Source organism: Centroberyx gerrardi, chromosome 1 (genome assembly GCF_048128805.1).
Source record: "Centroberyx gerrardi isolate f3 chromosome 1, fCenGer3.hap1.cur.20231027, whole genome shotgun sequence".
Classification (NCBI taxonomy): domain Eukaryota; kingdom Metazoa; phylum Chordata; class Actinopteri; order Beryciformes; family Berycidae; genus Centroberyx; species Centroberyx gerrardi.
In genome coordinates, this window is record NC_135997.1 from 16761748 (window position 1) to 16774969 (window position 13222).

At 41.9% G+C, this 13222-nt stretch overlaps 1 protein-coding gene across 1 annotated transcript in view; it reads left to right on the top strand.

Moving 5' to 3' along the window:
- The first annotated feature begins 411 nt into the window (after positions 1–411).
- adam10a (ADAM metallopeptidase domain 10a) overlaps positions 412–13222 on the top strand; it is a 52449-nt gene continuing 39638 nt past the window's right edge. The window contains exons 1-2 of the mRNA XM_071903661.2: positions 412–768; positions 10756–10906. Of these exons, the coding sequence (XP_071759762.2) occupies positions 717–768; positions 10756–10906 (203 nt within the window). The 5' untranslated portion in view covers positions 412–716. The remainder of the gene's footprint in view (positions 769–10755; positions 10907–13222) is intronic.

Below are 13222 nucleotides of genomic sequence, written 5' to 3' on the forward strand. Positions count from 1 at the left end.
GTCAAGAAAAATACTGAAATAAACCAACTAAATTAATACTCAGGCAGGCACTACACAGTCACCTTTGGATGGAAATCATTATGATTTTGTACATCTCCCAAAAAGATATGCCCCAAAATGAACTGATTACTTCTCAGCTAAAAGTAGGAGTAAATACTTAAAATACTCAAGTTCCGGTAAAAGGACATACTTTTAGAAGTACCTAAAACGTAGTGTTACTCAAGCAATATACAAGTACCGTAGACTACTCCTAGGTTGGTAAACACGGAAGTTTACGCATTTACCAGTTTCTAATGAGCGGCCGAACGCACCATGACATGAGTCATGATTTGCGGAAGTAAACAATTCAAGGGCTGGTCGGGGAAAACATTGGTCCAAAAAGGGAGTTTGGTGCCAAGCACTGGTAGCAGTCAGTTACACTAAATGACTTGTCGTCGTGTAAGGCTGAATGATTTACATGAACACAGTGGGATAGGGATGGGCGTGACCAGTCCCTCTTGGCGAAAATAAAATCTCTGGCAGACACCGGAAGGGAGGGCCTGTCTGTCTGACCGTCTGACGTCAGGCTGTTGGAGACAGAACCGGTGTTGTGATGGTAGCTCACTAAGTACGGAGGGGCGACTGTACCTTTAAGTGAAAAACGAAACAAGAAAGCAAATTGCGCTATCAGTGTACCGCTTAGCTAGTTTATTTGGCTTTCAGGGAATTTAATCGATATGATATTGGTTAAACTCCTTCTCATGTTTTGCTGCCTACAAGATATTAAAGGTAAGTTTGTCATTGATTCACAGGGCAAGGAAAGTGTTCAGTGATCGCTAATGGAGCTAACGCTAATCGGATCTAGGAAATATTCCAAGCAGTTGTACTCTGTGTGGCTATCTAACTTAGCTAGCTAACGTTAACAGTAACTGTAACGTTAGTGTTAGTAGCTGCTAACCTGTGTAACGTTACACGGGTTACCTGGGCCGAGGTTTGCCAATGTTGATTGGATAGTTTGGTTGATACTGGTTGAGTCTGGTTGATTTGGTTGATATAAAAACAGCTTCTTGTAATTTCACCCTGTGTTTTGACAGCTTGCAAGCCGAGTTAACTAGCGAGACATTTGAATGGTGAAGAAGTACTAGACTCGGAAGTAACAAATGGTCTTTGATAACGTCAAAACAACTAAGCTTAGCTAACGTATTCAGTTGGACACCAACAGCGAAATGACCACGGACTGCTCACAGAAGTGATTAACAAGCGGAATACTGTTTTGATTGTCATGGGAACTAACGTTAACTGCTAGCTAGCTATACAGCGTAATCTGTCTGAATTTGGTAACAACAACGTTGTATGTATTCTAAGCTAGCTTGCTAACTAGGTATGGGACGCTGTGCTGCTGCAGCGATGGACAGCTATCAGCTTTTGCACCAAAGCATATTTTCAAGCTAAATTTAACTCCATCTCCCACCTGGCCTGTAATGAGTCTAACTTAAAACAAAGTTTTGTGTGCTAGGGGCGTTGTTTACAACAGCACCATGACCCCCAAGACCAGTGCTATTGGTTTAGGGGGTCTTGATCTGTGGGACAGACCAGTTTTCTTTAAGGGTTCTTGCCCGAGGGTGTATGACAAGCTGAGTTAATTACTTTGGCTTTACTTGAAATAAAGAAAATAAATTGTCATTGCCTATGTTACCTTACTAGTAACTAGTAATTACTGCTTCACAGTAAAATTGAGTACTTCTTAAGATATTCTCCGGGAACAATATTATTGCTGCTTGAAACCCTCTAGAGTTTCAGTGTTTTTGAGATTTTCAGATTGAGAACCCAGCATCACTTGTCACTTCAAAGTGCAGGGTGAGCTGAGGAAGTGTGCAAAAGCAGGGCATGAACAGCAAGCAGAATATTTTTTGTTAATGCATGTACTTTAACACTGGTGCAAAGCAGTTGCTGAAGTGCTGAGTGAGCCATGTCAAGCCAGGATCAGATGTCTCATTTGCATAACGTTAGTAAGACTGATGGTGAAGTTGGAAATCACTTGATTAGATGTTGTGGGCTAAGCATCAGTACAATGTCAGGGTCGTGTGGGTGAGCAGAAGCCTGATCACTTTACACAGCAGGTTCTTGGACACCAGAATTCAGAGTTGCATTTTGACTTTGTCCCCCAGGAAGAAGTACATTTCTTTCTGTGCAGTGTGTGCTGTGATTTTGTTTCTTGTTTTTACTGCTTATGCAGTAGGCCATATGTATTGATTTGTGCCCTGACAACCAAGGTGCATGCCAAATCTTTTTCTTTGTTCATATCAAACACTTTGTATTCAAAGTGCTCTATAGCAAGAGAACTAGGTCTTTTCTACAGTACTATCCCCCAGTTGTTATCGGTCACGATTTTTGTTGTCTGTGCTTTGTTAAATATGTAACGGAGTGGTGCACTTATAATGGAATGGAATTGTGTTGAACTATATGTACCAAAAATCTTAAATTATAGCTGGTTTCAGATGGGTTTCATGGTGCTTCCTTATGTTCATACACAAACTAACTGATCTCGTGTTTATACCTTCACTGGATAAGCCATGATTAATCCACAGCGCAGCAGCATTGCATTCTTACTGTGCTGCATGACTGACAGTCATAGGAAGTTCTTTATCTGCAGCTGTGTGGGTTGCAGTGTGAACCGTGCGTGACAGAGCCACTCCTTCCTCTCTACTTCTAACATCCACTTAGCAGACAGAGCAACATATCTGTGCCACAGTTGCAGGAAGTGGTAGCTGTGGGTATGTGCAGAAAAACAAAGAGAGACCTTTTGAGGTGATGTCAGTTGTCATTGGCATGTTGTAGACTTGCTGCCAGGGCTGTAGGAAATGACACAAGATTCTGCATCGACTCAAAATGGACCTTTTCCCTTATAAAGGACCAGCTTAGAATCTGTGGCACCTGTAAAACATGAATTCTAAAATATTTTATTACAGTGCACAAGTGCACTAGCGCTTTATAGGATATGCATGATTGGAGTGAGTGAAACTGCATTGACTTTAAAAACTCCACCTGTTAACACCAAAGTCCCGTGGTAGTGCAGTGTTGCTGTAACTAAGAGAATCACTGAACAAAATATTTTATTCATATAGGGTACGTTGACTTAGCCGCTACAGTTAGAAAACAAATTTGAATCCCAACCTGCCTGTCGAATGTGTCAAAAACCGCACCTCTATTTATTTATTTTTACAGTCGATTGACGTGAACGCATCACTTCCAAACCTTCCAGTACATTTTGGAATGGTAGAGGTGTTTAGACAGAGCTCTTTTTACTTTTACTCCCTTAATAATAAATGCAAATATTTATTAATTTGAATGACTTGGATGGTAAAGGAGAGTGTGCATATATACTGCATATAATCACCTGTCATTTGGTGGTGTGTGTATTTTTATACCACCAACAGATAGGAAAGGTGGGAAAGGAGGATGATGTCCAATCTGAAGCCAAATTGTTGCAAATACCTGCTGTACACCTCATTCCACTGAACCACAGAGTGCCCCCTAAATGAATGAAAAACTTGACAGGCACGCATACAATGCTCCATGGGGTTAAAATTGGATTGTAAATGGTTTTAGCCACATGCATCAAGAAGGAATTCCAGCAGTGGTACACAATCAATAGAATATGTTTTTTGCATTGCTATATATTTTTCTGAGGAAGTCAGGGGTTCAGATAAACGATGTCGCTTCTGCTATGCCCGTTATCACTAGGCCTAGCCTATTATGATGGTAAATTGCATAGAATCCACAGCGCTGTTTTCCTCGAGTAAACTAACCTGGATTTTTGTTATGGACGACCTTTGTCAGACTTGATGCATGCAGGTTACAGCAGCCCCGCTAGTGTTATTTTGATGCACAATGTGGAGGAGCGACATTTGCGTTACCCTGAGCTGTGAGATGTCTTGATGTGTCATGATGTCAGGCAGTTATATTAGTAATGTGAAGGTGGGATGAGTTGTGACCCGCGCTGTTACCACTTCCTCTGTTCCTGTCAGTGATTTCTTCTGTCAAGCATTGCACTTCACTGGGGCTGAAAAGCACCTCACTGAAATCATGTTGACGTAGCCCCTACAATGAAGCTGACTGCCAGTGTTTTCTCAGCTTGTCACTGTCAGCCCAAGAAATTTGAGCTACTAGCACTTCATGAGCTAGTCCGTTCAGGTCCAAATAGAGTTGTATGGACATTTCCTCTTGTAAATTGAGATGATGTTACTTAACTCTACCAGTGTTTTCATGTGCCTTGTCACAGTTTGTGGCTTTATCAGTTTAAATGGCAGGCAAACAGTATCCATGTATGCATAGTAGAGATGTGCAAAAATCGTTTTTTGAGAATCAACATTCTTTGTCTTTTACGAACGACCATTCCTCTCTGTCACCAACAACGCTGACACCACTAAAGTCTGCAGATAAACTCCCCAATCTGTCGTTTCATGATATACACACAACTTGTTACATCTTATTCACAAGCTGTCTCCATATTCCAGTGAAACCCTTAAGGCATCCACAAGTACCGATGTATTTAAGTATTTCACTTCAGGGTGGGTGAACTATCCAAAAGTACTTCATCTTAAAAAGGAAAATTTGCTCCTGATTACCGGGCAGTAAGATAACGTTACTTTTATAAATTGTTGCCACATGTTTCTCTCTTTATCAATGGACAAATGATGAAATTTCACCCCCCATCCCAAAATGATTTTTACAACTGACGGCACTATTTGTCCATATTAGACGGACATGCACACAGTGTGCATGGTGTAGATGTGATGACTTGGATTGAAACATAGTTTTTAAATGTGCAAGGAAGGGGCAAATACATTTTAAATTGTAGTGTACGTCCTCGTAATGAAGAAGAAAACTGCAGCAAGTACCAGGCCCCTGTGTATTCCCAATAGGAAGCAGTGGCACAAGATGCTCAAATGGGACAAAACCAGCCCCCCCTGAGGAAGGATTTGGGAAATGTTGGTTGTGGCTCTAAATCCATTCTAATTTAACCTGAGGATAATTTTTTGTCTGCTTCCACATTTCAGTGTCAGCATTTCCTGCAGGAAATGTGTTAGTCAAGGTGGAAGTAGCTGACTAACCTAAATAGATAACAGGCACACTTAATGTTTTCTATCTGCCATCTTTCTGGGTAAATAAAGTTGCTTACATTAGTTTGCACTGCGTTGAAAAGTCAAATTCGTATCAACTTACTTGTAGGCTAACAGAGGTAGGAACCTGTAAATGCAGGGGGGATTTGGTGGTTTGCAATGGCATGAGGGAAATAATTTAAAGTTTCTAATGTACTTACTTGCTAACAAATACCAGCATTTTAGACAGAGTATGCTGATCTTATGTACATGTCTTCAACATTGGCTTAAATTGTGACGATAAATTTTACTTACACGATGATATACTCCCAAAATAATATGGTCCTTATTGGTCACAATGTCGCTTTTGGCCAGCAGATGTTGCATTTGGAAACTATGTTCAACATGACTTTGGGCTCAAAGACAGTACACGCATAAATAATAAGGTTTGGATTCTTGTCAGGTTTTACAGTCACTATAAAGTGCTGTGGGAACCACTGAGTGTTCAAACATCAAGGTAATTTAAATCGATGACGGAAATTCCACCCTTCCCCATTCCCTCCCTGAAGTATTCTTCCAATTGCCCAACTCTAGTGACCAATCTGTTTGTTAAAGTGGTAATCTGTGAGGTTTTTTTTTGTTTTTATGTTGTTTTTTTTGGAGATGTCTTTGATGGTCATTTTACACTGCACTTCCCAGAGATCACTTTACTATGAAGGTAAATAACTCTAAATAAATTGTAGACTTGATGTGAGAACTTGTAAAATACCAATCAGAAATCGGAAGACGAAGCGCACTTTTGCTCTGCTCCATGTGCTGTCCTCAGGATGTCCTCCATGTCTGCAAAGTTAGATCCGGGGTGAGGGGGGGGGGGGGGGGGCTTACAATCCAACTGTCACCACTGTGTTGTGTTCTTTGTGTTTGTGTGTAATGCATACCACCAGCGCATGCAAGACCCCTGCTGTGGAAAACAGAGTGGCAAAAATGTGATATGAGCGACTTATGCTGTAACTGTGAGCAATAAGTTGCGGGGGGGGAAATGCTTTTGAGGTGTGAGGCTGTGCACCTGTTAAAAAATGGATTGCTGTTCACACATGCGCTGTCGAGTGGCTGCCTGCCTTTATGAGAGCTGCACTGGAAACAAAAAAATGTCCTGAAATTTTGCTTGGATTTTCATAACAAAAAGATTTCCAATGGGAGTAGACTTATGAAAATGTGGGGTGGAACCAAATCAAAACAAGATTATATAGCTGCCACATCCTTTTGTGACTTTTTTTGTTGTTTGTTTTTTGTTTTTTTGGAATGAATGGCGGTTAATGTGAGGTTTTGTGCGTGTTATCGCATGTCAGAAATCCCAGACCTCACTGCTAAGTTATTATGCAACTAACCATCTGTTAAGCAAATCAGTGACACAGCTTTGTGCTGCCACGTTATTGCATATTAATGGAGCTGTCACGTCCTTCTGAGGAGGCTGATCTGGGCAATCTGAGCTGGCAGTGTTTGTGTTCGTACAAAAGCACCATATTCCCTGATTAATTAAGCCCTCTCACATCAGAGCCCATCCTGTTGTTTTTCAGACCGGTTGTTACAGTTCAGTCTAGATGTCGCCCGTCACTGTGGAAATGGTAGCCTGGTAAGACCATCCTGATCACGTGACCTCACATTCTGTTTCGCTCCACGGATCAGTCTGGACTTCTAGCCGCCCACATCGATTTCCTGAAATTACAATGTAACCGGGCCAATCAGGGACTGCGTCGTAGTTGATGACGTGAAATACAGGCCGCCGCTGGCAAAACAGTAATGCCGTCTCCCGAAGCAATGAGCGGTAACGTTAACGTTAGTAGAGTAAACACAGCCATAAGTGCAGTTATTGCAGAAATAGACTCAATAACAACAATTAAACAAGAACAAGAGTATGCACTAGCGGAGGCAAGTACTCCCGCCCACTGAAATCGAGTGGGCGGGAGTACTTGCCTTGACAGACAAACTCCTTCAGCCAATCAGCGAATCCAAATTCAAATCCACACGGAAGAACGGCGAAAACGTCTTTTCCGCCGAGAAACTCCGCTAGTGCATACTCTTGTTCTTGTTTAATTGTTGTTATTGAGTCTATTTCTGCAATAACTGCACTTATGGCTGTGTTTACTCTACTAACGTTAACGTTACCGCTCATTGCTTCGGGAGACGGCATTACTGTTTTGCCAGCGGCGGCCTGTATTTCACGTCATCAACTACGATGCAGTCCCTGATTGGCCCGGTTACGTCATCAACTACGACGCAGTCCCTGATTGGCCCGGTTACATTGTAATTTCAGGAAATCGATGTGGGCGGCTAGAAGTCCGGACTGATCCGTAGAGCGAAACAGAATGTGCGGTCACGTGATCAGGATGGTCTTGCCAGGCTATGGAAATGGGGCTAGAGAAGCTGATTGTTAGAATATTTTCTCCCTGCATTCATGAACATGTTTCTGCTGGCCTGGTACAGCCTCTCCCTGTTTGGAGAGGTGTCACTCCCACCACACTGAGGCCTCACAGTAGGAACAAAACAGTGTAGCACATACAGGCAAAGTGCCGTGCCTGTGTGTGTGTGTGTGTGTGTGTGTGTGTGTGTGTGTGTGTGTGTGTGTGTGTGTGTGTGTGTGTGTGTGTGTGTGTGATCAGTCACTGTGTGGAACATTATCCCAGTTGGCCTGTGGGAGCCCCTTACTAATGTATTTTGTGCCGATTCTAAGGTCATTATCCCTAAAGCTCTGAAGCGCAGTGTCTCTCCCACCGTATCAAACAGAGCGTTTGCTAATGAACTTACTTTCCAAAGTTTTATTTTAGCTCATAGCAAAGCTTCTCCAGTTATAACCCAACACTTCAGACAGATGTAAGGGTATATAATAGCATTCAGTATTGCCATGGTATGTAGACTAGCTTTTAAACGGCCTGCAGCCAGTTAAGTCTTAAGTGAATACTAAGCTAGCATGATGACACACTACTGAAACAGAACCTCAGTGACCTGGTGTGGCCCACATGCTCCTCACTGACCACTTTCTTGTCTTTGTTCAAACAACAAAACTATCCCTTATGAAAGCGTGCTGGATTAACTGTGTGGGGTCGCGTTCATAATCTGTGTAAGCCTGTTAAGCATGGCTAGCGAGTGACAGATTGTACTATAGTTGGCCACTGTTGCAGAGATTCATCCCCGCTTCCCCATCCTGGCTCCACTGATCAGAGATGTGTACTTGCAGGTGGGCGGGTTGCCGGAGTAGGGCAGAGCGCAGCCCGGTGTTGAGAATCTGAAAAGGTTCCCATCACTGTCACACCGCTTTAATGAAACCGAGAGCGTATGTCTAAATCTCTACGTGTGCTTGTGCAGCGGACCGCCCTCCTCTCAGGATCAAAGCTTACATACTTGTCTTCATCAGGCTTCATACAGATTGGAGAAGATGAGCTCATTTCATTACTCATTGGAAGTTCTTTGAATTTTTTTCAGCTGTTTGTCCAAAACTAGTATTGACAAACAGACTTGACTTGTACAAGAGAGCATCCAGTTCACAACAAATATGTTTTTGATATCATTTTTTGGCCAGGTATAGGCCAAGGGTTTCTCCTATTGCCTTTGCAGAGGAGGACTGCTTTAATATTTGTAATGCAGCTAAGTCACCATAGGAACAGTGAGTCAGCAATTCCCAAGAGTATCCAATATTCCGCCCACCTTGATGATGGCTTTTTGTCATGTTGTTTACTAGACAAATGGGAGCCACTGCATCTGAAAACTCTTAGAAGTGTAGCATTTGTGCCCAGAAAGTCAAGTGGTTAAAGCTACGATATGCAACGTTTTTGAGATGACATTATTTAACAATATTATACCTTATCAGTCTCTGTGTGTCTGACCCTTTGTGCACATGCCCGTTTGCCTGAAATTGGCTTTTCAATGATGTCTGGGATGTTTTTTGCAACAATGGCAATCATAGCAACAATGGCGAAAAGCAGTTAGAAATGAAAGAACAGTGAAACTAAACGTGCGGCAGACAAGACCCGTTCAAAAACACGTTCCTAGTCTTCTTCAGTGCCTGTTGTGGCTTTATGGATGCCCGTTTCCTACCAAACATGCGCCCTCACTGGTCCAGGACCAAATCCCGTCAGATGTTTCCCCTCTCCTGTCAATACTTTCCTATTGTCTGAGTAAAGAACAAAATACAAAAAGCGTAAGGGGACCTCCCAGTCTTTCTCTCTTTTCTAAAGGCATTTTCATTGAGCCATCAGTCCTTTGGTTCACAGTGAACGGGGTTGGAACAGTAAAGATAGTGACAGGACTCTGGGAATAGGGGCGTCATCTGTGTGTCCCTTTATGAACAAGCAGTACCACTGTTGGTTCTCCCTCCACAACCAGATGAGGTTTATTGCAGACATGCAGGTGAAACCAGGGTCTGTCTCTCTGTCTCTCTCTGTCTCTCTCTCTCTCTCTCTGTTTCAAATGTATCCTCTGAAATCTCTTTGCTTGCTCACGGGGCATTGATAGCAGAAGAATTCAAAACAGAGTTTCCAGACAGAAAGATTTTCTTTTAGAAAGAATTTGTTAGGATAGGGCCTTTCAGTCATTTAAACCCCATTATTCAAAGAAAATGTATATTTATGTTCTGGTCTCTTACTGATGGCACGTATTTGCGAGGGCCTCTGCAAAGGGTTCAACATGAGGCTCTTGTGACGCAAGCATTGCCACCTATGTATGACAAATCAAGTTGTGGGTAGGCATGAATGATTAGTTATGACTTGGTAATCACACAAATGAGGGGAAAAATGGCAGGGAACACAGAAAAGAATTGTATGGCCTCAAATCATTGCATAAAGAGAGGCTTGTTCTCACCACAGTGTAGGCTATTCCACAACAATGCTGCCCCAGCAGTATTACTGTCAGATATAAAGGGCTTTTAAAAACATGGTGGGAAATATGCACTCATAAAACCTAGAGATAAAATATTGGTAGTCTCCTTAATATGTTAATACAGGTCTCTGCTTATGGGTCCAATTATTTTGACCAGTTGCATTTGGGAAATGTGCGTTATTTTTCTCAATTCAATTCCATGTCGCTGATGTCAAATAAGCAGCTCACAGTCTTGTTCCTTTAAATGAATTGCTTAATTACTTGCGTATGCTCTTGCATACCATAGCAATTTATCCAGTGTACCAGTGTACTTTTTGAGATGGAAGTTTCTTCAGGACGGTGTCAGTACGAGTCTATGATGATTGTCACTAACATCATCTGGCCCAGGGATTTGAAAACCTAGTTGAAAACCACATTTCTAATGCATACGCTCTATAAACTAGGACATTGTGAACCCTGATCATATTTTTTTTTCTCTCAGTGCCCACTCATACTTTTCAAGGGAACAGGATTAGAACAACACCTATATTTAGTTGTCACAGATTGTTTACATGCTGTGCATACGTACGTTTGACGTTGATGGCACAAAGCTACACAGTACAGAATGACTGAAGTTTCTCATGAGCTCTAATCATAGACCTAAAGTCACTCCTTTTATCATATCTATCATATTTCTATATAAGATGGATAGATATTGAGACTTACAATGAAATACCAAAGTAAAATGTTGCTTTCCTTCACTGCCTTGCAGCAAATGTTTGATTTCTAATTTGTTTTGATCAACCACTGAACTCTGTTTCAGGTCAGAGTGGGAAACCTTTGAACAAATACATCCGGCATTATGAGGGCCTGTCGTACGACACAGAAGCCCTGCACAGCAGCCACCAGAGAGCCAAGAGGGCGGTCTCTCCCCAGGACAGGACCCTGCAGCTGGACTTCCATGCTCATGGAAGGTCAGTTAAAGTGCAAACACAAACACACACACCTTCCTCCACACTCATTCACACTCCCATCCTGCTTTCTAACTTAACCTCACACCATGCAGCTTGATCTTTTTTTTTTTTTAATGAATTTGTGTTCACTGCTTACAATCTACTCAGCAATATTTTCTGTAAAAAAGCAGCAATCATTTTATTGAGTGGATCTAAGGATAAATATTGTACTTGTACTCTTACTCAAGTATATTCTCAGGAATAATGTAGAGTACTTTTTATTTCAATACAGTTTACCTGCACAGTTTTTACTTCCCATTTATGCTTGATTCCATTGCTCTGGGCAGAGTTGTGTTATTTAAACCCATTAGCTAATAATTTAGACCGTATTGCATGCTTAGCGGTGCCTTTTGTGATTACCCTGCCATGACAGTTTGTGATAATTGACCTGCATTTGCATAAACAATTAGCAGGTCAAGCAAAGCATGTGAATCTTATTAAGGAAAGGAAGTTCTCCCACTATTCTCCCAATAATAGCATAAATGATATTTTGGTTAGATGTGACATATCATTTATATTTATATGACTAGATTAGATTATTTCCTTGTTGGAAGCATCAGGTTATGGAAAGAACTGTAGCTTAGCCCAAGATACTGATAAACAGTGCTAGAACATTGAGCGGTTGCATAAATACTCAAAAGTAGAGCCTGTATGTCACAAGTGTTCCAGAAAGGCCTTCATGTGGAGAAAGTGCACACTGCTGTCTTGGCGCAGGACAGCGTGCAGGAGATGTGTGAGATTTTGGTCGTGGTGAGAAGTTGGAGGGAACATGGATGACCTTGTTGAGTGGCTTCTGTTACCTTGTGTAACAGACACCGGCCCTGACAGCACAGGCTCCTCTGGGAGACCCAGCGGCAGCACTGTGGTTATCTGAAGCTCTAGACAGACCAGACTAACCACATTACTGCAAGCTTTAACCAGAACTTTCCCTTTGCCTTTAATCCTACTTCTGACAGTGGAGCACCCTTGCGTCTTTTCCACCCTTTTCCGATTCCGTTTTTACAAACATGCAATTGGAGATGAGTTCTTGTCAAGGCCAAGTTAGTTTGAATATAGTGGCGCCATCCCTGTTTTGGAAACATTAGATTACTTCAGGCAGTAACACTTTTTAAACATCCTCAGATTTGCGTCTGTGGAGTTCTTGTCGCATGGTATAATGTGATAGCAGGCTGTAGCAGAAAGTGTGCAAGTAAAATGTCTTGAAGTGGTGAATTAAGAAAATAAAAGTTAATTTTGCGTTAGCTACCAGTGGTTTGTGTTCCTTTGCAGAATATTTAGGAAGTGAAAATATAGTTTACGAGGTCCAAGGCAAAACAAAATCTGATTTTGTGACAAAATAACTCGGTGAATAAACTGCTGCCCTGTTTAATCTCTCTCTTCCATGAATTCCTGCCATCCTGTGCTCCTGCAACCCATTGCCTTTTACACATGCTGCTTAACAATGCTTGCGAGGACATTGTCAGGCATTGTATACTTTTAGAAATGACTGTATTAACTTGGTCGTCAGAGAATGATGGTATTGCCAAACGACACCTAGGATGTTCTAACAACAGCCCCGTTTAAATTTCATCATGGCAAAGGACAAGCAGATGTTGTGAAATGTGGGCTAATAATTTGTGTATCAGGCTGCAAACAATGCTATTGCCTAATCGATCCTACTGAGTCAGACTAACTCAGAGTCTATTAAGTCTTAGATGGTTGAGTTTCCATGAGTGAGGTAAGATGTAAAGAAACAATTGATGTTTGGTGATTTTTGTGCATGAACTGCAAAGGAGGTTACTGCCCCTAAAATAAATAGTCTAGTGGTCTCTGAATAAAGTGAATGTACACAAACAGAGATGTCAATACAAAAATAGAATGTAAAAATGTAGGATAAGTCCACCACATATTCAGGCACCTAAACTTTTATACAAGCCTTTTTTTTTTTTCTCTTCTGGAGCCCAGGTGGATATCAGTCTCCTTCTCTTGGTTGTGCCAATTTTAAATGAGGCTTCCACATCTGCTGTCTGTGCTGGATAGGCAGGCTGGTCTTTATGTCAGTGACTGTAGCCCTCAGTCATCCCTCACAGTAGTCTGCCCTGCTGCACTAGACCAGAGCTTATAATTACACAGTGCCCCAGGACATGATGTAGAAAATGTAGCTTCTCTATAGCTGGCTTGTCTTGACTCACCTCCAATACATCCGTAGATTGCTGCTGCCTCTGATGTGTACATGTGCTTCACCATGTACACACTGTCTTGTGATCCCAGCGCAGCTCTGCGGCTGCAGGCAGTATC